Source organism: Chiloscyllium punctatum, chromosome 1 (assembly GCF_047496795.1).
Source record: "Chiloscyllium punctatum isolate Juve2018m chromosome 1, sChiPun1.3, whole genome shotgun sequence".
Lineage (NCBI taxonomy): Eukaryota > Metazoa > Chordata > Chondrichthyes > Orectolobiformes > Hemiscylliidae > Chiloscyllium > Chiloscyllium punctatum.
This window is the reverse complement of record NC_092739.1, coordinates 77,778,691-77,797,799: the sequence shown is the minus strand read 5'-3', so window position 1 is coordinate 77,797,799 and position 19,109 is coordinate 77,778,691. Positions and strand designations below refer to the sequence as shown.

General features: G+C 39.6%; 1 protein-coding gene across 1 annotated transcript in view; it reads right to left on the bottom strand.

Moving 5' to 3' along the window:
• kita (KIT proto-oncogene, receptor tyrosine kinase a) overlaps positions 1 to 19,109 on the bottom strand; it is an 87,546-nt gene that overhangs the window by 31,458 nt on the left and 36,979 nt on the right. Inside the window, exons 6-13 of the mRNA XM_072569524.1 lie at positions 15,288 to 15,474; positions 13,939 to 14,054; positions 11,992 to 12,106; positions 8,367 to 8,551; positions 6,478 to 6,584; positions 6,267 to 6,393; positions 5,068 to 5,172; positions 4,870 to 4,980 (exon numbers count right to left, since the gene is read on the bottom strand). Coding sequence (XP_072425625.1) covers positions 4,870 to 4,980; positions 5,068 to 5,172; positions 6,267 to 6,393; positions 6,478 to 6,584; positions 8,367 to 8,551; positions 11,992 to 12,106; positions 13,939 to 14,054; positions 15,288 to 15,474 — 1,053 coding nt within the window. The remainder of the gene's footprint in view (positions 1 to 4,869; positions 4,981 to 5,067; positions 5,173 to 6,266; positions 6,394 to 6,477; positions 6,585 to 8,366; positions 8,552 to 11,991; positions 12,107 to 13,938; positions 14,055 to 15,287; positions 15,475 to 19,109) is intronic.

Genomic DNA, 19,109 nt, shown 5'->3' with positions numbered 1-19,109 from the left:
GGAAGAGATTGCAGAGCCTTTGGCATTGATCTTCAAATCATCATTGTCTACAGGACTAGTGCCTGAGGACTGGAAGATAGCAAATGTGGTTCCCTTGTTCAAAAAGGGTAGAAGAGACAACCCTGGGAAGAACAGACCAGTGAGTCTCACTTCAGTTGTTAGGAAAGTGTTGGAAAAGGTTATAATAGAAAGGATTTATAACCTCTAGAAAATAATAATCTGATCAGGGACAGTCAGCACGGTTTTGTGAAGGGTAGGTCGTGCCTAACGAACCTTATTGACTTTTTTGATAAAGTGACCAAACAGGTAGATGAGAGTAAACCGGTTGATGTGGTGTATATGGATTTCAGCAAGGCATTCGATACGGTTCCCCATAGTAGGCTATTAGACAAAATGCAGAGGAATGGGATTGTGGGAGACATAGAGTTTGGATCAATAATTGGCTTGCTGAAAGAAAACAGAGGGTTGTAGTTGATGGAACATGTTTATCTTGGTGTCCAGTTACTAGCGGCGTACCAGAAGGGTCGGTGTTGGGTCCACTGTTGTTCGTCATTTTTATAAATGACCTGGATGAGGGCTTAGAAGGGTGGGTTAGTAAATTTGCGGACGACACTAAGGTCGGTGGAGTTGTAAATAGTGACGAAGGATGTAGTAGGTTGCAGAGAGACATAGATAGGATGCAGAGCTGGGCTGAGAGGTGGCGAATGGAGTTTAATGTGGACAAGTGTGAGGTGATACACTTTGGAGTAATCAGAATGCAAAGTACTGGACTAATGGTAAGATTCTTGGAAGTGTAGATGAGCAGAGAGATCTCGGTGTCCGTGTACACAGATCCCTGAAAGTTGCCACCCAGATTGACAGAGTTGTTAAGCCTTTATTAATAGAGGGATTGAGTTCTGGAACCAGGAGGTTATGCTGCTGTACAAAGCTCTGGTATGGCCACACTTGGAGTATTGTGTACAGTTCTAGTCACCGCATTATAAGAAGGATATGGAAGCGTTGGGAAAGGTGCAGAGGAGATTTACTGGGATGTTGCCTGGTATGGAAGGAATGTCTTACGAGGAAAGGCTGAGGGCCTTGAGGCTGTTCTCGTTAGAGAGAAGAAGGTTGAGAGGTGACTTAATAGAGACATACAAGATAATCAGAGGGTTAGATAGGGTGGACAGGCAGAGCCTTTTTCCAAGTATGGGGACGGCAAACACGAGGGGACACAACTTTAAAGTGAAGGGAGATAGGTATAAGACAGATGTCAGAGGTAGTTTCTTTACTCAGAGAGTAGTAAGGGTATGGAATGCTTTGCTTGCAATGGTAGTAGATTCGCCGTGTTTAAGTGCATTTAAGTCGTCATTGGACAGGCATATGGATGTACATGGAATAGTGTAGGTGGGATGGTCTTCAGATTAGTATGACAGCGCAGTGCAACATCGAGGGCTGAAGGGCCAGTACTGCGCTGTAATGTTCTATGTTCTATATGTTCTATAACAATATCTGAATCAGAAGGAGAGGCTGAGTCTCTATTTCTATGTCAAAAAGTGTGGCACTGGAAAAGCACAGCAGGTCAGGCAGCATCCGAGGAGCAGGAGAGACTATGTTTTGTGCATAATTCCTTCATCAGCTGTCTTCTCCTGCTGCTCAGATGCTGCCTGACCTGCTGTGCTTTTCCAGCACCACACTTTTCGACTCTGGTTCTCTAGCATCTGCAGCCCTCAGTTTCTCTATTTCTATGGGTTGTGTCACATATCAAAAAAATCTCTGGGGATGTGGGTTCCAATCAGACAACAATTTTATTTAATTTAATAAATAGCTAGCCTTTGACAACCATGTAAACATTACCAATTGTCGTAAAGACTCATTTGGTTTGCTAATGTCCTTAAGGGAAGGAGTTTACCATCCTTACCTAAAGACTCACAACAGTTTGGTTGATTCTTCACTGCTCTCTGGATAATTAGGGGTGGGTAATAAATGCTAGCATAGCCAATCACTCCCACATCCCATAGAAAAATAAAAAACAAGCCACATAAAAAACAAATTCCAGAAATTGTTGTGACAGGTTGATCCTTCTGGAAAACTTCAAACACAGTTAATAATTCAATGTCACATCTGGGAAATATGGGGCACCTCTGCATGCTGTCTTGCTTGAGCAGACATATTCATTTCCCTTACTGATCTTAAGGCTGGTCTGACTGATACAGCTAGACTGAAAAGGTAAGAATTGATAAAACATATCTTACACTACAGACTGATTTAATGTGTACAATGTAGTAAAGAACTCCACTGCAAGATTTTTGATGTGACATCCAGCAAACCACCAAATGTTAACCAAGTAGTCCAGGGTCACAGCCAAACCAAACTTTGGCAGTGTAGTTTGCTCATTCAAGGTTTTTTAAGTTAAAAAGGAGAAGCAGTGGTTACAATAATGATACCTCTGAGACATAAGTGGGTGAGCATACAAAGGATGGATGAAATAGGAGCAGAAGTCGTATTACCCAAAGACAGCACTATCTATTCATACCCATTGCCATCATTCAGAATTATGCTATTGCTCAGACAGCAGCTAAAGAGTGCAGTTTACTAAAACATTTTCATTGATAAAATTGGAGAAAACATGCGGGCCTTACAGCTAACATAGCCCACATGTTATCTGTCCCTGGCGGATCAACAAGGTCAGTTTTATGTTTCAAACAATTTTTGTCATTTTTGGAATAATTCTGCAGATTATCATGCGTGTCTCTTAAGATTTTTTTCCTTCATTCACAGGTTGAGGGTACCACTGACAAGGCCAGCATTTATTGCCCATCCCAGAAGGCTGTTAAGAGCCAGACACATTGCTGTGCATCTGGATTCACATGCAGGCCAGACCAGGTAAGGATGGTATTTTCATTCCCTAAAGGACATTAGTGAACCACATGTTCATTTTTCTCCCTAGAAATCAGCAATGGATTCATGGTCATCATTAAACGCCTAATTCCAGTTTGATTGAATTCTGCCAAGATGGGATTTGAACCCAGATCCTTAGAACATTACCTGGATCTCTGGATTACTATTCCAATGAAAATACCACTCAGCATCACTTTCCCTTATTAAGGTCTTCTTAATAAACCTCCAAGTTAAAATATGTTAAAAGGTGCAACTAAGCCAGATTATTACTGTTTGTAACACTGTGGATTTTTTTACATTTAACACCTACGAACTATGATTTATGATTCACATTGAGGGTACACTGATTGTATAAATCGGCAGTCAATACATGCTAGCTCAGAATCAAAATAAATGAAACTTACTGAAGGTTTCCCTTGTACTCTCTCAGAAACAATTTTAATCTAAACACTTAGAGAGCTTAGACTGAATATTAATACCCAAAATATAGGTAGGGATAATAAGCTATACTACAAGATGTCTGGAACAGGAACAGAACCCGCCCATTCCCAATTTTAACACAGGCAGCATGAGAGGCAGGTGATCAATCCATTCCCATGAAGTGGATTGGTCACTTCATTGCTATAATGAGGCAGCTTGGCTTCATTGTAGCCTCATTCTGTTTTAGACCAGGCCTCAGGAAATTCAGGAACTGAGAGGAGGTGGTCAGGGGAGGTTTCTACATCACAGAGTGTGATCTCGAAGGAACAGGAGGGCTTCGTCAAAGCTCAAAACCACGAGTAAGTCTGCCCCCACAATTTGTCTGCACCACTTCCTACCATGGCTGGACCCCCACCCCCATCCCTAACTTCTCATTCCCAGCCATTGTCAGATTCTCACAGAAACACAACTTATCCTTTGAGGTCCAGTGGATTGTCCAGCTGTCATTGGATTTTCCCATAATCCACTACATTAACTGGCCACAATCTGCTTTACCCTTATCCCCAAAGCACTACCCACCACCCACCTCCCCAAACACCATCAGTCATATCCCTGTAATTAGATTGTCTAAGCTATCATTAGACTGCCCCTTCCCCTCACTCTCACATTTATCGAAATTAAGCTCCATTTGTTGTTTCCCAGCCTATTGGGCCAATTGATCAAGATCCTTTAGTGCTCTTAAGTTACTTTCTTCACAGTCTACCATATCACCAATTTTGGTGTAGTTCAAGATTTATTCACTAAGAAAAAACAACATTATGAATAATCTCTCCAAACCACCTGGTCTACAATAAATGCTATCAATACAATAAAATTACAAAATAGCTAGAATTTATCACAAAGGCTTTTATTTCCAAAACGTGCAATGGAAATTGGACCTTTCTCCACCTAAAATGGTATCAACTGACATTTTCAAGACTCAGCTTGATAAACCTTTGTTATGTGAGGGAGCATGATAGCAAAGAGTAAGATCCTGTATTTTTATCGTACCTTCCACAAACTCAGAATAACGCAAAGATCTTTGCTGCCATGGAAGAACTGCTGAAGTGTAATTACTATTACAATGTAAAGAACATGATGGCCAATTTGAGCACAGTAACTCCGATGAACAGCAACGATGTAATAATGACCAGATCAATTGATTTAGTAACACTCTTTGAGGACTAAGCATTAATCAATATGAAGAAAGGGCAACTCCTCTGTTCTGCTTTGAATAGTTATGTGATCTATGGGATCTTTTACTTTCTCCTGAGGGAGTATGCTGGTGGATATACAGCTTCAGTTTAACATCACATCAGAAAGACAGCACCACCAATAATGTAGCATTTTGTCAGTCTGCTTTTGAATGTCAGCTGGACTATGTGTGCTGACATGGAATTTGAATCAACAACCATCTAACTGAGAAAGCAATAGTGTTACCACTGAACCACACTGACAATTTCACTACTCCAAAAGTAAATTTGTTTTCAGATGTTAAGTGTGCAACGGCTTATACAAAATACATGGACTGACCTCCTACAGTGCATGCTCCCAGCAGGTTGACGATGTTGATGTGCTGCCCTAGATGACTCAAGACTTTCAGTTCTGACATCAGAGCTTCCTTCTCCGTTGAGTGGGCACTTGCTGCAAAAGCAGATTTGAAGTTGTCATTCCACTAATTATGGCACATCAATTTCTAGACCACACAAAACGTCTATCACATATACTTACGTTTAAGCATCTTTACTGCAACAGTCATAATAGAATCAGCTTTTGTCAATCCATAAACAGAAGCCTCCACAACCTTCCCAAAGGCTCCGGCACCAAGTGTTTTACCTAGAAACAGGAAGCACTTACTTCATAAATGAATATCCATGTGCAGAATAATCAAGTTATGGATTCTTAACATGGGATTGTTTTATTCACACGACAGCTATTTTATCTTTTCTGATGAGGTAATCCTCTTACTCTTAATATACTGCTAAGTTTTTGCCAACTCATTTAACCTGTTTATATCCCTCTGTAGACACTTTGCCTTCCCATTTATTTTTGTGCCATCTTAAAATGTTTTGATAGTACTTTCACTTCCTTTATGCAAGTCATTAATATATATATTGTAAATAATTGTGGCCCCAGAACTGATCCCTGTGGCACTCCACTAGTTACGGGTTGCCATTCTGAAAATGCCTCCCTTATCCCAAATCCCTCCTATTAGTTAGTTAATCCTGGATTCATGCTAATTTACTCACCCCAAAACCAAGGGTTCTATACTATTAAATAGTCTTATGAGCAATGTCTTATTGAATGCCTTTTGGAAATCTGAATATAGTGTATCTATTTGTTTTCCTTTTATCTAATTCGCTTGTTGCATCCTCAAACAATTATAATACAATTGTCAGCCATTGTTTCATCTTCATAAAGTCATGTTGACGCTGCTTGATTATTCTATCTCTAACTGTGCTGATATTTGTCTCTCCCAACTCTGAATTGAGATCCCATGCTACCCTGATAACTCCTCACCCTTATACTCACTCACTGTGAATAACCCTTTCTACAATATGTTCTGGTCTACTCACCCCAAACCTATTCTCCAACAGCTCTGCCTTAATAATCTTATAAAATGTCTGCTGATCAGCCTTTCAGTCTGCTGAAAAAACATCTTTCCATACTCAAACTCAGATAAGCTGTGGCCTATATTCAATCCTGACAACCCATTCACTTGACTAGTTCTGGTAAATAATCCGAGCTTTCCAAATACATCCATTTCTAAGGCCAAGTCACCATTTCAGCTGAATAGCAGAATATTTCTTTGAACATCTTTTTTGCGAAAGATCTATTGTTTTAATGGGTTCATTGTTAATCAAATGCAGCTTAATTGAACGCTTTAATACAAGAACAATTTATGCCAATCAAGCAAAGTATCCACTAACCAAACCGCAGCTTATCCCGGGGAAATTCCCACTTATCATCGTACGGTAATTGTGTCGGGTCGATGTACGTGTAGTTATTCCCTTGAATTCCCTCAACGACCTTCCACTGAATTTGGTACCTAGGTTTCTATCAAAAATTATAATCATATTAATGACAACTTTTATAAAGTGCAGTGAAATATTGGAAATATTAAGCTTTGCTGCACTTTACCTGTTGATACTTGTAAAACAGGATCACTAAGATAATGCAGAGTACACCTGCTGCTGCTGCAAACAGGGTCAATAGTGGTGTAAAGAGATGATGTGTCTTTGGCATTCCTGTAAGTAAAGAAGGAAAATGACGTGATTGCTCACAGAATATGAGTGCCTGTTCTGAGAAAACAACCTCCATTAGCTAGTTCCAGACCATCCACACTCAAATCTATTTGACTACTGTCACTTCAAGGTTGTGTGCATGAAAACAGACATCACCAAGGTGCAAGGGTGAAAATCTACCTCAGCCACTTGTCAATTCCTGAGCAAAAGTCCAGGTATAGTCAAGCTAGGTTATTCACTTTTAGGCATCATTGCAAAACTGGAACAGAAACTGCTGGTATGAAAGCAAGTTTGTGTAATGCTAGTTAGGAATCAAAAGCAGAAGTAATAATCATGTATGTAGGCCTAATGAATTTTATTAGATTTTAAAACCTTTCATTGTCTTGTTGTTTAAAGATGGCGATTTTCTCAGCACTATTTATTTGGGCTTGAACATGGTGAGGTTGGTGGAAGGCATAGGAGTTCTGGGAAAATAAATGACAGTCGCATCAGGATGCTGTCTGGCAGTTGCATCTCCAAAGGGCTTTTCCCAGGTGCAACTAGTTCAGCTGCTTGCTTTTTGGAGGCAGCACACCAATTACTTCAATGAGGCTTAATTTAATCAGAGATTTCACCAACATCAGCATTTCAATGACATCACAGTAGAGCACCAAACCCCAACCCAAGATGATTAGAGCCCCCCCCCCGCCCCCCTCAATGGTGCATCAAGACCACTGGCTCCAATGGGACAGCATAGTGGTGTTAGACCAGGGTCTGTCAGAGCTAAAGTTTACGTTCTCCAACAGACAGAAAAGAGAGTGCAGGGAGACTCACAGCCGAATAGTTCTCCGTAGGGAGTTTCCCTCTAACTCATTGGCCTTACCAACTTCAGGCCTCTTCAATTTATAGCATCCTGTTGGGGCAGCTCATCAGACATCACTGCTAGCCACCTGACAGAGCTTGCAGTAAAGGGAGCCTTAATAAGATGGTGAGCACGGAGGTAGTCAAATATGAGCCCATCATCTGGAGGGTTGTGGCAAGGGATGCGCTGATGCCATAGGCGGGCAGTCTGTGAGGACCCGACATCAGCTTGCTGACACCCACAGAAACATCCGACTCCAAATCTCTGCCAACTTATTCTATTAATCATAATCTATAAGCTATAGCCCTAACTGAGAGTGAAAAGTGAGAAGATGGGGTACTTCAATAAGTGACAAGAATTTGAACACCAGCACTAATCAAGAGACCATCAGAAGCAAAACATCAAAGTAATTGCTCTCCAACGAACATTATGGTTAATGTCATTTCCCTATCTTTTCACCATACACTTGCACATTATTTCTATTTAAACAATCATCCAAAGAATGCCCTCTTGAATGCTTCAATTGAACTTGCCTCCACCATACTTCACCAGGCAGTACATTCATCAGGTAGGCAGAGTGACCACTCTGTCTAGCTACCTCAAACTGGCTTCATTTAAACAGAAAAGGCAACTGTTCACATTAATCACATGTTCACATACTTTAGAAGGGCAAGAAATCCAACAGCTCAGGTCCTGATATTGACCTGCACCAACAAGTTAAAAGGAAGGATGGAAAGAAAATCAGGAGATCTACACAGCAGTTTATTTAAATGGAGGGGAATGCACAATATTAAATTGTTTAGACATTTTCCAGATATCTGGAAAACGGCGTTGTGCTAAAATAGCACTAAGGTATGGCATATCTGAACATTTTCTCAATATTTTAGCAAAAATGCACAACAGTACTTGGTTTTGCTAAGTATTTCCACGAAGAATATTATTACCTCCTTTTATCTGATAGGTTGCATGACTCTCGCCAACCCTGTTGGATGACTGGCATTCCACTGTGATGTTCAGTTCATTGGTATTAATTGTGCTTTCTACTTCAATCCTTCCAAAGCGAGGCTGACGCATTATTGTGTTTATTGGATGCAATTCCTCTGTTACTATTGTGGTTGAGTCCAAGCACCTGTAACAAGGACATAAGAAGTTGGTGCAAGAGTGGGCATTTCAATCCTGCTGATTCATTCATAGTCAATCTTCTACCTCAGCTCCTGTTCCCACACTTTCCCAGTCACTTAATTCCTCCAGTGTCAAAAAATGTCAACCTTTGACTTGGGAACTATATTCAAAGACAATCTTCTAAAATTAAGAAATGTTGTTTAATTTTAGCGGTAGGAATAATTCCTTCAATTTCATGACAATTTATATCAGCCTCTCGTGAACTCATCATCTGAGCCGAACCTTCTCAAAAAACTGTGGAGAAATAGTGAAAATGACTTTAAGTATTTTCTGTACAGCATTTCTCATGAAAGAACTGCACTGAATTACAGGCAAAGCAGTTTGCAAGCTACTTGCATTTAAAAAATCAGGACCACAACCTAACACAATACAAATACAATACAATACAAATATGATAGTTAAATTGTCATTGATGCTGCCAGTTGGAAAGGGACAAAATAAAACTGCAGATGCTGGAATCCAAGGTAAACAAGCAGGAGGCCGAAAGAACAAAGCAAGCCAGGCAGCATCAGGAGATGAAGAAATCAACGTTTTGGTTTTGAAAGGGAAACCACAGCATATCAAAAATAAATTCAGTATATCACACATTCAGCTACTTTTAAAGTTAGTTGACAGTAATTTGAATGCATTACCGTTTGGTTGGTTTTCACATTGGGAATTGTTGCCTTGGTAAGTCAATTTGAAATTCCAAAAAAGAAGTGTAGGCCAGTTTGATTCTACTGCTGCTAAGTGGTAACTCTGTTGTTCAATCAATTTATCTGATAGTTAAAATTTAAAATTCTTGATGTTTTGACATTTATTTTTCAAAGATGTGTGTAAGTTATTGTGGAGGTGCAAGATGGACTGGCATAAAAGCATTGTCTATCTGTTATCCTGGTTAGCTCACTGTCTGAAGATATTGTCAAGGCTGAAAGGAGCTGGGAGCTTATAGATGAGCAATCTGCAGTATTGCCTTTCTTGTGCCTTTCTTCTCCTTGTGCACGCTGAGTGAATAAACATCAAGGCACCAACCACACATAAACCATTTGTGAACACAAAAAAGTAGGTTCATTTATTAAGGATTAAAGAGGCTTAATAAAACCAAGCTAGATTTGTTTCAACTGGTCTGCTAAACATGAATTATTCAGCTGACAGAATGGCTGCGTTTAGAAATAATTTCCTTAGATCCATTGTGGAAACATATAGAACTTATTTGATCTGTCAGCACTTTCGAATTAAAGATTTTACCAGACGAATCATGGATGGTTACCACAGAGATGGTTTCACCATGACAGTTGATTTGCAATCATTGATTTCTATTTCATAAAACATCTTTGACACCAGGAAGGCTGGTTCCGTTTACACTATAACATTACAGATATCGCACACAAAATTATTTTGAGCTGTAATATGGAGAAATCTTCAGGTTAGCCCGTTTTGCTGGGGTCTTGTATTTCTGTGGTTACACTATTTGGAGAATTCTCCTTTGGTACTTCCTCTTGTGTCTATTTTTGCCAATAACAAATGCTCCCTGACATTCTGACGCCAAATAATCTGAACAATGGCAAATATTTCTGATTGCTTAATAGCATCTATGTTTTTGTGACAACAACAGCGTAGAGTGTACGCTTATCGCATCTCACTACATCTTAATTTTATCTGGCCTTGTTCATTTCTTGACCAGTGTGGGCATGCTATGGAGTCTGGTATGGTCAGTGTTGTTACTCAAAGATATGGTCTGTTTATGTTCTCCTGAGTCTTTGCTTGACTTCTCATAGCTTCTTTAACCTTCTACACTGTTGGTGACCCTTTTAGCCAAACAATTAGCAGAAATCATGAAATGCTGGGCAACTCTTTCATACACACAGAAGTCTGTATCTTACACATGTTTCGCAATGTTTGGTTGGTCTACTCAGAGCGCACATGACAACCAATTCTATAATAGAACAGTTGGAATATTGCAACATCAGAAACTAATTGAAGTATGGGTGGTTCTTTCTTCTAATGCAAATCTGTCTTGCGGTATTTGACTGATACCATGGATGGTTACCATCTTAAGATCTCATCGTTACAGCTGATTCATAATCTGTGGTTTCTTTTTCATAAAACAACCAGGTTGTATCCAGGATGGATCCTGCACATGGAATTACTGAGCCATTCTAATCATGTCATATTTTTGCATATCTTTAAGTAACTCATCAATGTTTCAATTTTTGGGTTTGTCAAACAGATCATTTTTGAAATGTATCTATTGGACTGGGTGCAATCACCAATTTTGAAACTCTCTCCACCAGTTCCATTTCTGAAACAATGCAGTACTCAAACTTTTCTCTACATTTACTAACAAAATGACCAATGGATTCCCTAGTCTGTTGACAATTAAACATTCGCTGATCAATATGGAAATTCAATGTGACTTTGAATTGGTCTTCTAAACTTGCCCACATCTTTTTGGGATCATTTTGGTCTTGTTTGATGAGCGTCCAGCCTCTATAAATTTTCATTTCCAATGGGTAAATGGATCTTTATGGCCTGCTGGTTCAGTCATGCCTGAGTCAACAACCAATCATGCAGTGCATTGTTTAACCTCAGATAGGAGGTCAACAGGCTTGCAATTGAATCTTGGGAATTTTGTGGATACTTTTGCCATATTCCACGGACTCTCTTCTTCGCTGGCATTAAAATTAATATTTGTGCTGGTTTAGCCTTCAGGATTTTAATCCTACAAACACTGTAAATGCACCGTGTCCAATTTCCAAGCTTTTTTCACCTCTCCCTGCCCTCAATCATTCCATCCTGGGTTGCAACTACTCACCTTTTCCATCTGAGTCCTGCTTGATGATGAACCTCTCGATACCCTGAAGCACCCTATAGAACTGACAGACTATGCCCTCTGATCTCCAGTTAGAGACTAACAAATGTTGCATTAACTGCAATCGAAAGCCTCCCATTCTCCTATTTACCAGCTCCTTCTGTCAGCATGAGTTCCACATTGTGTTTGATGCATTTGTAAATGGAAAGTTCTTCACCACAGGTTTCTTATTATACTTCTCCCCTCTTTATGCCCACTTAAATAATCATCAAAGCACCAAAAGGATTTGGCAACACAAAACTATGTAGATTCATTAATTGGGGATTTGAGAAGTTGGTAGCAGTACCAGTTGGAGAACATGTGCAATGTTTTAAGTTGGTTACTTCCACAGAACAAACTGCAAATAATATATAATACATTGTATCAAGATACAAAACAAGCCTCACTGAATAGCCACATAATAACATTACCAGACCACTGGACATCACAAATACAAATTTATTGCAAATCTTATTGTTCCAAATAGAAATGCAAAGGCGTACGGAACATTCCTTTTAATCCTTTAAATAAGACAAATTACAGCTCACATCCCTTACCTTTTCTGTGATCCATGGCAGTGAAGCCACTTTATTTTTGGCTCTGGAAACCCTACAGCTACACATCGAACTTTACCTGGCTTGGATTCTTCAATAATAATTATCTCTGGTTTGCCTGAAACATAGCAAAATAAAGAACATTACTGATGGATAATAAGTATCAATGCAAGTCAATGCTGCTTCTTATATCCCTACCATGATGTACAACATAGTAAGGGGAGGACGAGGCAACCATGGCTGACAAAGGATATGTGAAGCCAGTGGATTGTGAATCCTTTAAAAAAAGCAGCAGAGGATAACTGAAAAATTAATAAATGGGGGGGATTAAGATGAAATATGTGGGGACCTTAGCTAACTGTATAAAAGAAGAATGCAAGAGATTTTTTAGATATGTCAGCAAGATCATTATTCAAATGGAGGAACACGAGTAAATTATGAGGTCCAGTGGGACCAGGGGAGCAATCTGTCATGTCACTTCTTAGGATAAAACAAAAGGAGAAGGAAGAATGTAGGTGCAAGTTGGACGTGGTGGGGCCTAAGGACAGCAGTGTGATAAATTATTAATTTACTATTTTGTGGCTTTTTTAAATCACTGGTGTGGAAAATAGATACCCAAGTAGAGGAAATGGTTTCAAGGAGAATCATAGAATCCTTTCAGTGTAGAAGCATGCCATTTGGCCCATCAAGTCTACACCAAGCCCCCACAAAGACTATCTCACCCATACTCTGTCGCACTACATTTCCCCTGGCTAATACACCTAACCTGCACACCTTTGGACTGTGGGAGGGAAACATGAGGAGAAAGTGCAAACTCCACACAGTTGCCCAAGAATAGAATCAAGCCCGGGCCCCTGGCACTGTGAGGCAGCTAATCACTGAGCCACCATGACTCCCTAAAGGTAGCTTGTGGTTCACTAAAACATGAAGTTACACCTGGACAACTGATAGCATTATAGACAAAAATTCTTATCTTTGGCCATTGTCACAGGAGGAAGGTGTATCAGAGGACATTCTCTTGGGCTATATAAACAGCCATTCGTAGGTTCAAAACGAGAAGATAAATTTAAAATATTTTGTGTCACAAGGGGAAGTATAAAACATTTGAAAGGATGCTGGTGGAATTATCTGAAAGTATGCTTTCAGTCTCTAGCAATTCAAGTTTTTCCTCAAACCTCATTGATGTCTATGGGAATTATAACACTTGGAGGAAATAATTTTGAAAACATAATGTGACAGAGGATGTTATCTACTTAAACAATGGAAATCATTCCATGATCACTCAGCTTTACAGTGTTTGGTTGTGAAGTAATGTTAATAATGTCATGTAAAGTTCTTCGCTATCATTGAATTTATCAGTAATTGAATTACTGAGTAAAGTTTAGAAGATAAAATAGAGTCAAGAAAAGAGCTATATAATAAATAGCTTAACACATCAGCAATGGTATTTTACCAGAATTTCTTCAATCAGCTAAGACACTATTGCTTATCTGTCAGACCCATTCTATCTAACCATTATCATAAGAGTCCATCAGACACATTACAGGAGAATTGTTCAATTTCTCCCTTTTCATGAAATGAATAATGGGTAATATAAAATAATCAATTTTAGTTCAAATAAATTCAGACTGATTGGAGATAACCAAAAAGGTATAGTGGCATATCAAACTGAGAAGAGGTGAAAGATCTTTATTGAACTGGATGTTAGTGCTTTTGTTCAATAATGCAGGCTATTAGCATCTGTCAATGGAATAAATATGAAAAGTGTCTACTACCTCTTACAATATCACGACATGATTAGAGTCTGATTGATTACAGATGCAGTTCACAGATAAATCTATAAATAAAACGTATGGCAAGAAGGGAATAATGTTTAGAATGGAAGACTTAATAATCCAACTATATCTTCCTAATATTTGTTACACGACATACTGCATTTTTTGAACTTACTACTGATGTGGACGTCAAATGAAACTGTTGAGTTGGAGTCAGAATTCGAAACAAAAAATGTATAAATTCCACCTTCTGTTCCCTTCACACGAACCAGATGAAGTTCACTGGAGTATCTATGAATAATATGGAAATAATAGAATACTGACTGTTAGAAAGTTAGAAGCTAGATTATATTTCTATTGATTGCAGCAGATACATTTCTTTTAATCATATCAATATAATTTTGGGGCCAAATTTTGCTGTAAAATTAACATTGAGATTGTGAAGGCCCAGTATTAACCAAGAGTGAATCAGGCACAACCTGTGCTAACTGCACATATACATTTACGCACTTTTAAGAAGTCAGGAAATTGCTGTCTGAGATTCCCTGATGCTCAAAAAAATGAGCAATAATGGCATCTTGCCAAGAGGTGCTCCATGGATAAAGTAATAAAACAGTGCTAAACAGTGATAATAGTCCCATTATGGAGGTAATTGAAGGAGAGATGTCACTGCCACTGATATTCTGCTTTTGCCTCAGAGAATTGTTACACTACAGAAGGAGACCATTCCACCCAATGAATCTGCACAAGGTTTCTGAGCATTTTAGTATAATGTTAATTCCCTGTCTTTTACCCATCACCCTGGACATTGTTTCTGTTTAAATAATCATCTGATTCAAATTAATTCCGGACCTAACTGCTCACTGTGTGAAAAAGTTTTTACTTACCTTGCATTTGCTTCCTTTACAAAACAATTTCAATTTGTGTCCACTAATTCTCAATCAACTAACAAGTGGAACCAAATTCTACTGAGGCCGGAGTCCATTAACTATCTTTGAGGTGGCTTCATGGTGGTAAACTTGGGGTGGAGGTGTGGTGGAAACCGACTCTTCCTCTCTCACCATCCCAGCATAATAACGTCTGGAGTGAGCAACTGAAGCTTCAGCTACAGGCCATCCTGTCAGGAATAGCACCTCCACAATGATGGTCTGACAGTGGTTCCATGAGGGATTTCTTAAAATATTACAATCCTTCAATAAAATTCTCCATTTTGAGGTATCCACACAGTCTCCTGTCTGCTTCATCAGCTTCCACTTCTTCCATTGGGGCTGCTGACCAGACATTGCTGGTAGCATTCCTATTGAGCCTCCATCTTCATTGGGTTGCTGGCCATCATTAATTTGATGGGGCTTGTAACATCCCAATATGGTCATTTCCAGATTCTCAACCTGGATTGGGAGCATAACCCAACTGTGACTGTCACTAGCCTAATGACAAAGCAACTGATGAACTAATGAAAACTGTTGTCATTCACAATACAAATATTGCATACCAGTCTTACCCATGAGCAATCACATTTGGTACCTGTTTCCAATTTCTGCAGATTTAATATAATGGTCCGATGTGTTAAGTAACGTCTCATTCATGAGAATCCAGTATTGCTGATCAGGAGCTGGATAGGCATCAAACTCCACTTTTAGCACAAGGTTTTTCCCAATGTTAACATGAAGCACAGTGCTCTCTGGAGGTAACAGCTTAATAAATCCTTCAGCTGGTTGAAAACATATAAAATAAAAATGAGAAAAAGGTCATCTAATAATGTTAATGTAAGCAATTTGCTAAAGTTTTCTTGCACTTATGATATTCAATATTTTAAAATTGCAAGGGTATGATGGTGCAACGACATGCAAGTACTTTCTATCTTTATTCAACTTTGTGAGTTATACTGCACTCTAATCCAACTGAGACAAGTTATCCTGGGACAGTACAATAGGAACTCAGGAGTCAAGGTGGAATTTTGCAGTAAACAATCCACTGCATAAGTTCTTGGAGCAGAATCTTTAAGCTTTTAATTCCTATTTGCAACTTTACAACACCTGAACTTGCAAAGCACTAACACAAAACTGGCAACAGAATTAGAAAATACATAATTTAAGAAATGAACAACCACTTTCTCAAGTTCAGAGGACTGATATTACATTAAATAGCAATTATTGCTGAGGACTGAAATTCCCAAGACCAGAAGGTGTACATCCTAGGATTTCAAAGTTTTTGTGTAAAGGTAGTGAACGCACTGATAATAACTCTCCATCATTCCTCAGCTTCTAGAATGTACCAGTGGATTGGAAACGAGCTAACATAATAAAGCAATTGAAAAGGAAGGAGAGAGAAACCATGAACTGTTGTAACGTATTCTGATATCAGTTATTGCTGGAGTCTATCATTAAGCAAGTCTTAGCCGTGCACTTAGACAATCGTAGGTATTCAGAGTCAACATAATTTTAGGAAAGAGAAATTGTGTTTGACAAATTTATTAGAGACTTCTGGAGGATGACCTAGCAGAGTTGATAAAGGATAGCAAGTAGGAGTGGCATATTCAGATTCCCAAAAGGCATTCAACAAGTTTTCACAGAAATAATTAGATTAGATTAGATTCCCTACAGTGTGGAAACAGGCCCTTTGGCCCGACAAGTCCACACCGACCCTTCGAAGAGCAACCCACCCAGACCCATTCCCCTGCATAATGCACCTTACACTATGGGCAATTCAGCATGGCCACTTCACCTGACTTGATCATCTTTGAACTGTGGGAGGAAACCGGAGCACCTGGAGGAAAACCACGCAGACACGGGGAGAATGTGCAAACTCCATGCAGAAGTTGCCTGAGGGGGGAATTGAACCCAGGTCTCTGGCGCGTGTGGCAGCACTGCTAACCGCTGTGCCACCGTGCCACCCATGATCATACCCAATGACTCATGGGGTTGCAAGTAATATCTGAATATTGTTGGATGGTTGTTTAATGGGCAGGAAGCAGACAGGAGAAACAAATAACCTATTTTTTGGTTAGTAGGCTGAAATGAGTAGGATGCCACAATAATCAATTGTTTCTATTTGTTTTTGGGAGGTGATTGCCATTGGCCAGACTGGCATGTACTGCTCCACCCGAATAGAAATGGAGAAGGTGCTGGCAAGTTATCTCCATAATCTGTGTGTTCCAAGAACATTCATGTTGCTATTTTTAAGAGATTTGAAACAAGGGTCAGCATGGACAAGTTGGGCCAAACAGTCTGTATGTTTCTATAAATGATTGGGTTTGCTATGCCATTTCAGAGGACGGTTAAGACTCAACAGCTTTGCTGTGGATCCAGAGTCACATTTTGACCAGCCTGGATGAGATAACACATTCCCTCTGCAGAAAAAATTGTGAACAGGATGAGTTTTATGACAATCCAGTAGTTTCATGCTCATTATTAATGAGACTAGCATTTTATTCCAGATTGTTTTCATTAATTAATTGCATTGACATTTCCCCAGCTACCATGGTGGGATTTGAGCTCTGGCTTTTCTAGCTTCAGTGCAAACTTCTGGATAATTAATCACCCAGCCTTACTAATATATTATTCAGCTCTTCACAATCTATATTAATGTCTAAAAGGAAACAGTTTTGCTCATGGTAAAATGTCAGGTGGGAATGTAAACCATGAGAAACACAATGAGGCTTTGTAGAGATATAGATGGGGGTAAATAAGGTTAGCAACAAAAAAACTGCAGATGGTGAAATCCAAGGTAGACAAGCAGGAGTTGACGGGTATGGTGCTGCAAAAGCACAACTGGTCAGGCAGCCTTTGAGGAGCAGGGGAATCGATGTTTTGGGCAGAAGCCCTTCATCAGGAGTGAACCTCATTCCTGATGAAGGGCTTTGGTCCGCAATGTCATTTCTCCTGTTCCTGGATGCTGTCTGACCAGCTGTGCTTTTCCAGCACCACATTCTTCAACTCTGATCTCCAGCATCTGCAGTCCTCACTTTCTCCGAGACAAGCAGGAGGCTGGAAGAACACAGCAAGCCAAACAGCATCAGGAAGTGGAGATGTCAACGTTTCAGGTGTAACCCTTCTTTGAGGTAACAGGTGCAGAATAACATGGAGAAGTGAGTCACTTTCAAGCTTAATAAGGAATCATTTTAAGTGATATCATTGCACAAATATTTAATGTGCTGATATCAATTTTTTCACTTCATTGTTTTATAAAAATTATTAACACAGATTTAATGCTTCACTGAAGAGAAATTTAACACTGATGCATTGATCATCTGCCTGTCCAGCTTTTTCTTAAATGCATGTGCCTATCTAGCCTTCTAATAAATGCAGGATGCAGCTACTGTGGAGCGTAAATGCTGGCACAAACTAGTTGGACCAAATGGCATGTTTCTGTGCTACAGACTCAACTTAATTAGTCACAATAATATCCAAACTGTATTCACTCGCATAATAAGAATGAATTATTCCAAAATAGAACCTTATATGTCACTCAGAGTTAGTCTGTGACTTCACATTTAGTATAGATCCAGGAGGAAGGTATAGGTGGTCTGATTAGCAAGTTTGCAGATGACACTAAGATTGGTGGAGTACAGATAGTGAAGGGGACTGTCAGAGAATACAGCAGAATATAGATAGATTGGGGAGTTGGACAGAGGAATGGCAGATGGAATTCAATCCAGGCAAATGCGTGGTGATGCATTTTGGAAGATCCAATTCAAGACAGAACTGTACAATAAATGGAAAAGCCCTGGAAAAAAATTGATGTACAGAGAGATCTCGGTGTTCCGGTCCATTGTACCCTCAAGGTGGCAACACAGGTCGATAGAGTGATCAAGAAGGCATATGTGGTCACCATATTACCAAAAGTATGTGGATGCTTTGGAGAGGGTGTAGCGGAGGTTCATCAGGATGTTGGCTATGAAGAGAGGTTGAGTAGATTAGGATTATTTTCATTAGAAAGATGGAGGTTGAGGGAGGACCTGACTGAGAGGTAACATCATGAGAGGTATAGACAATGTGGATAGCAAAAAGCTTTGTCCCTGAGTGGGGAGCTCAATTAGTAGGGGTCACAAGTTCAAGATGAAAGGGGAAAAGTTTAAGGGAAGTATGCATGGAAAGTTCTTTACGCAGATGGTCGTGGGAACCTGGAACATGTTGCCAGCAGAGTGGTAGAGGTGGGCATGGTAGCAACATTTAAGATGTATCTAGACAGATACATGAATGGGCAGGCAATAGAGGGATACAGGACCTTAGAAAATAGGTGGGAGATTTAGATAGAGGATCTGGATTGGCGCAGGATTGGAGGGCCGAAGGACCTGTTCTTGTGCTATAATGATCTTGGTACCTTGTAAAACCGGACAGAATAACC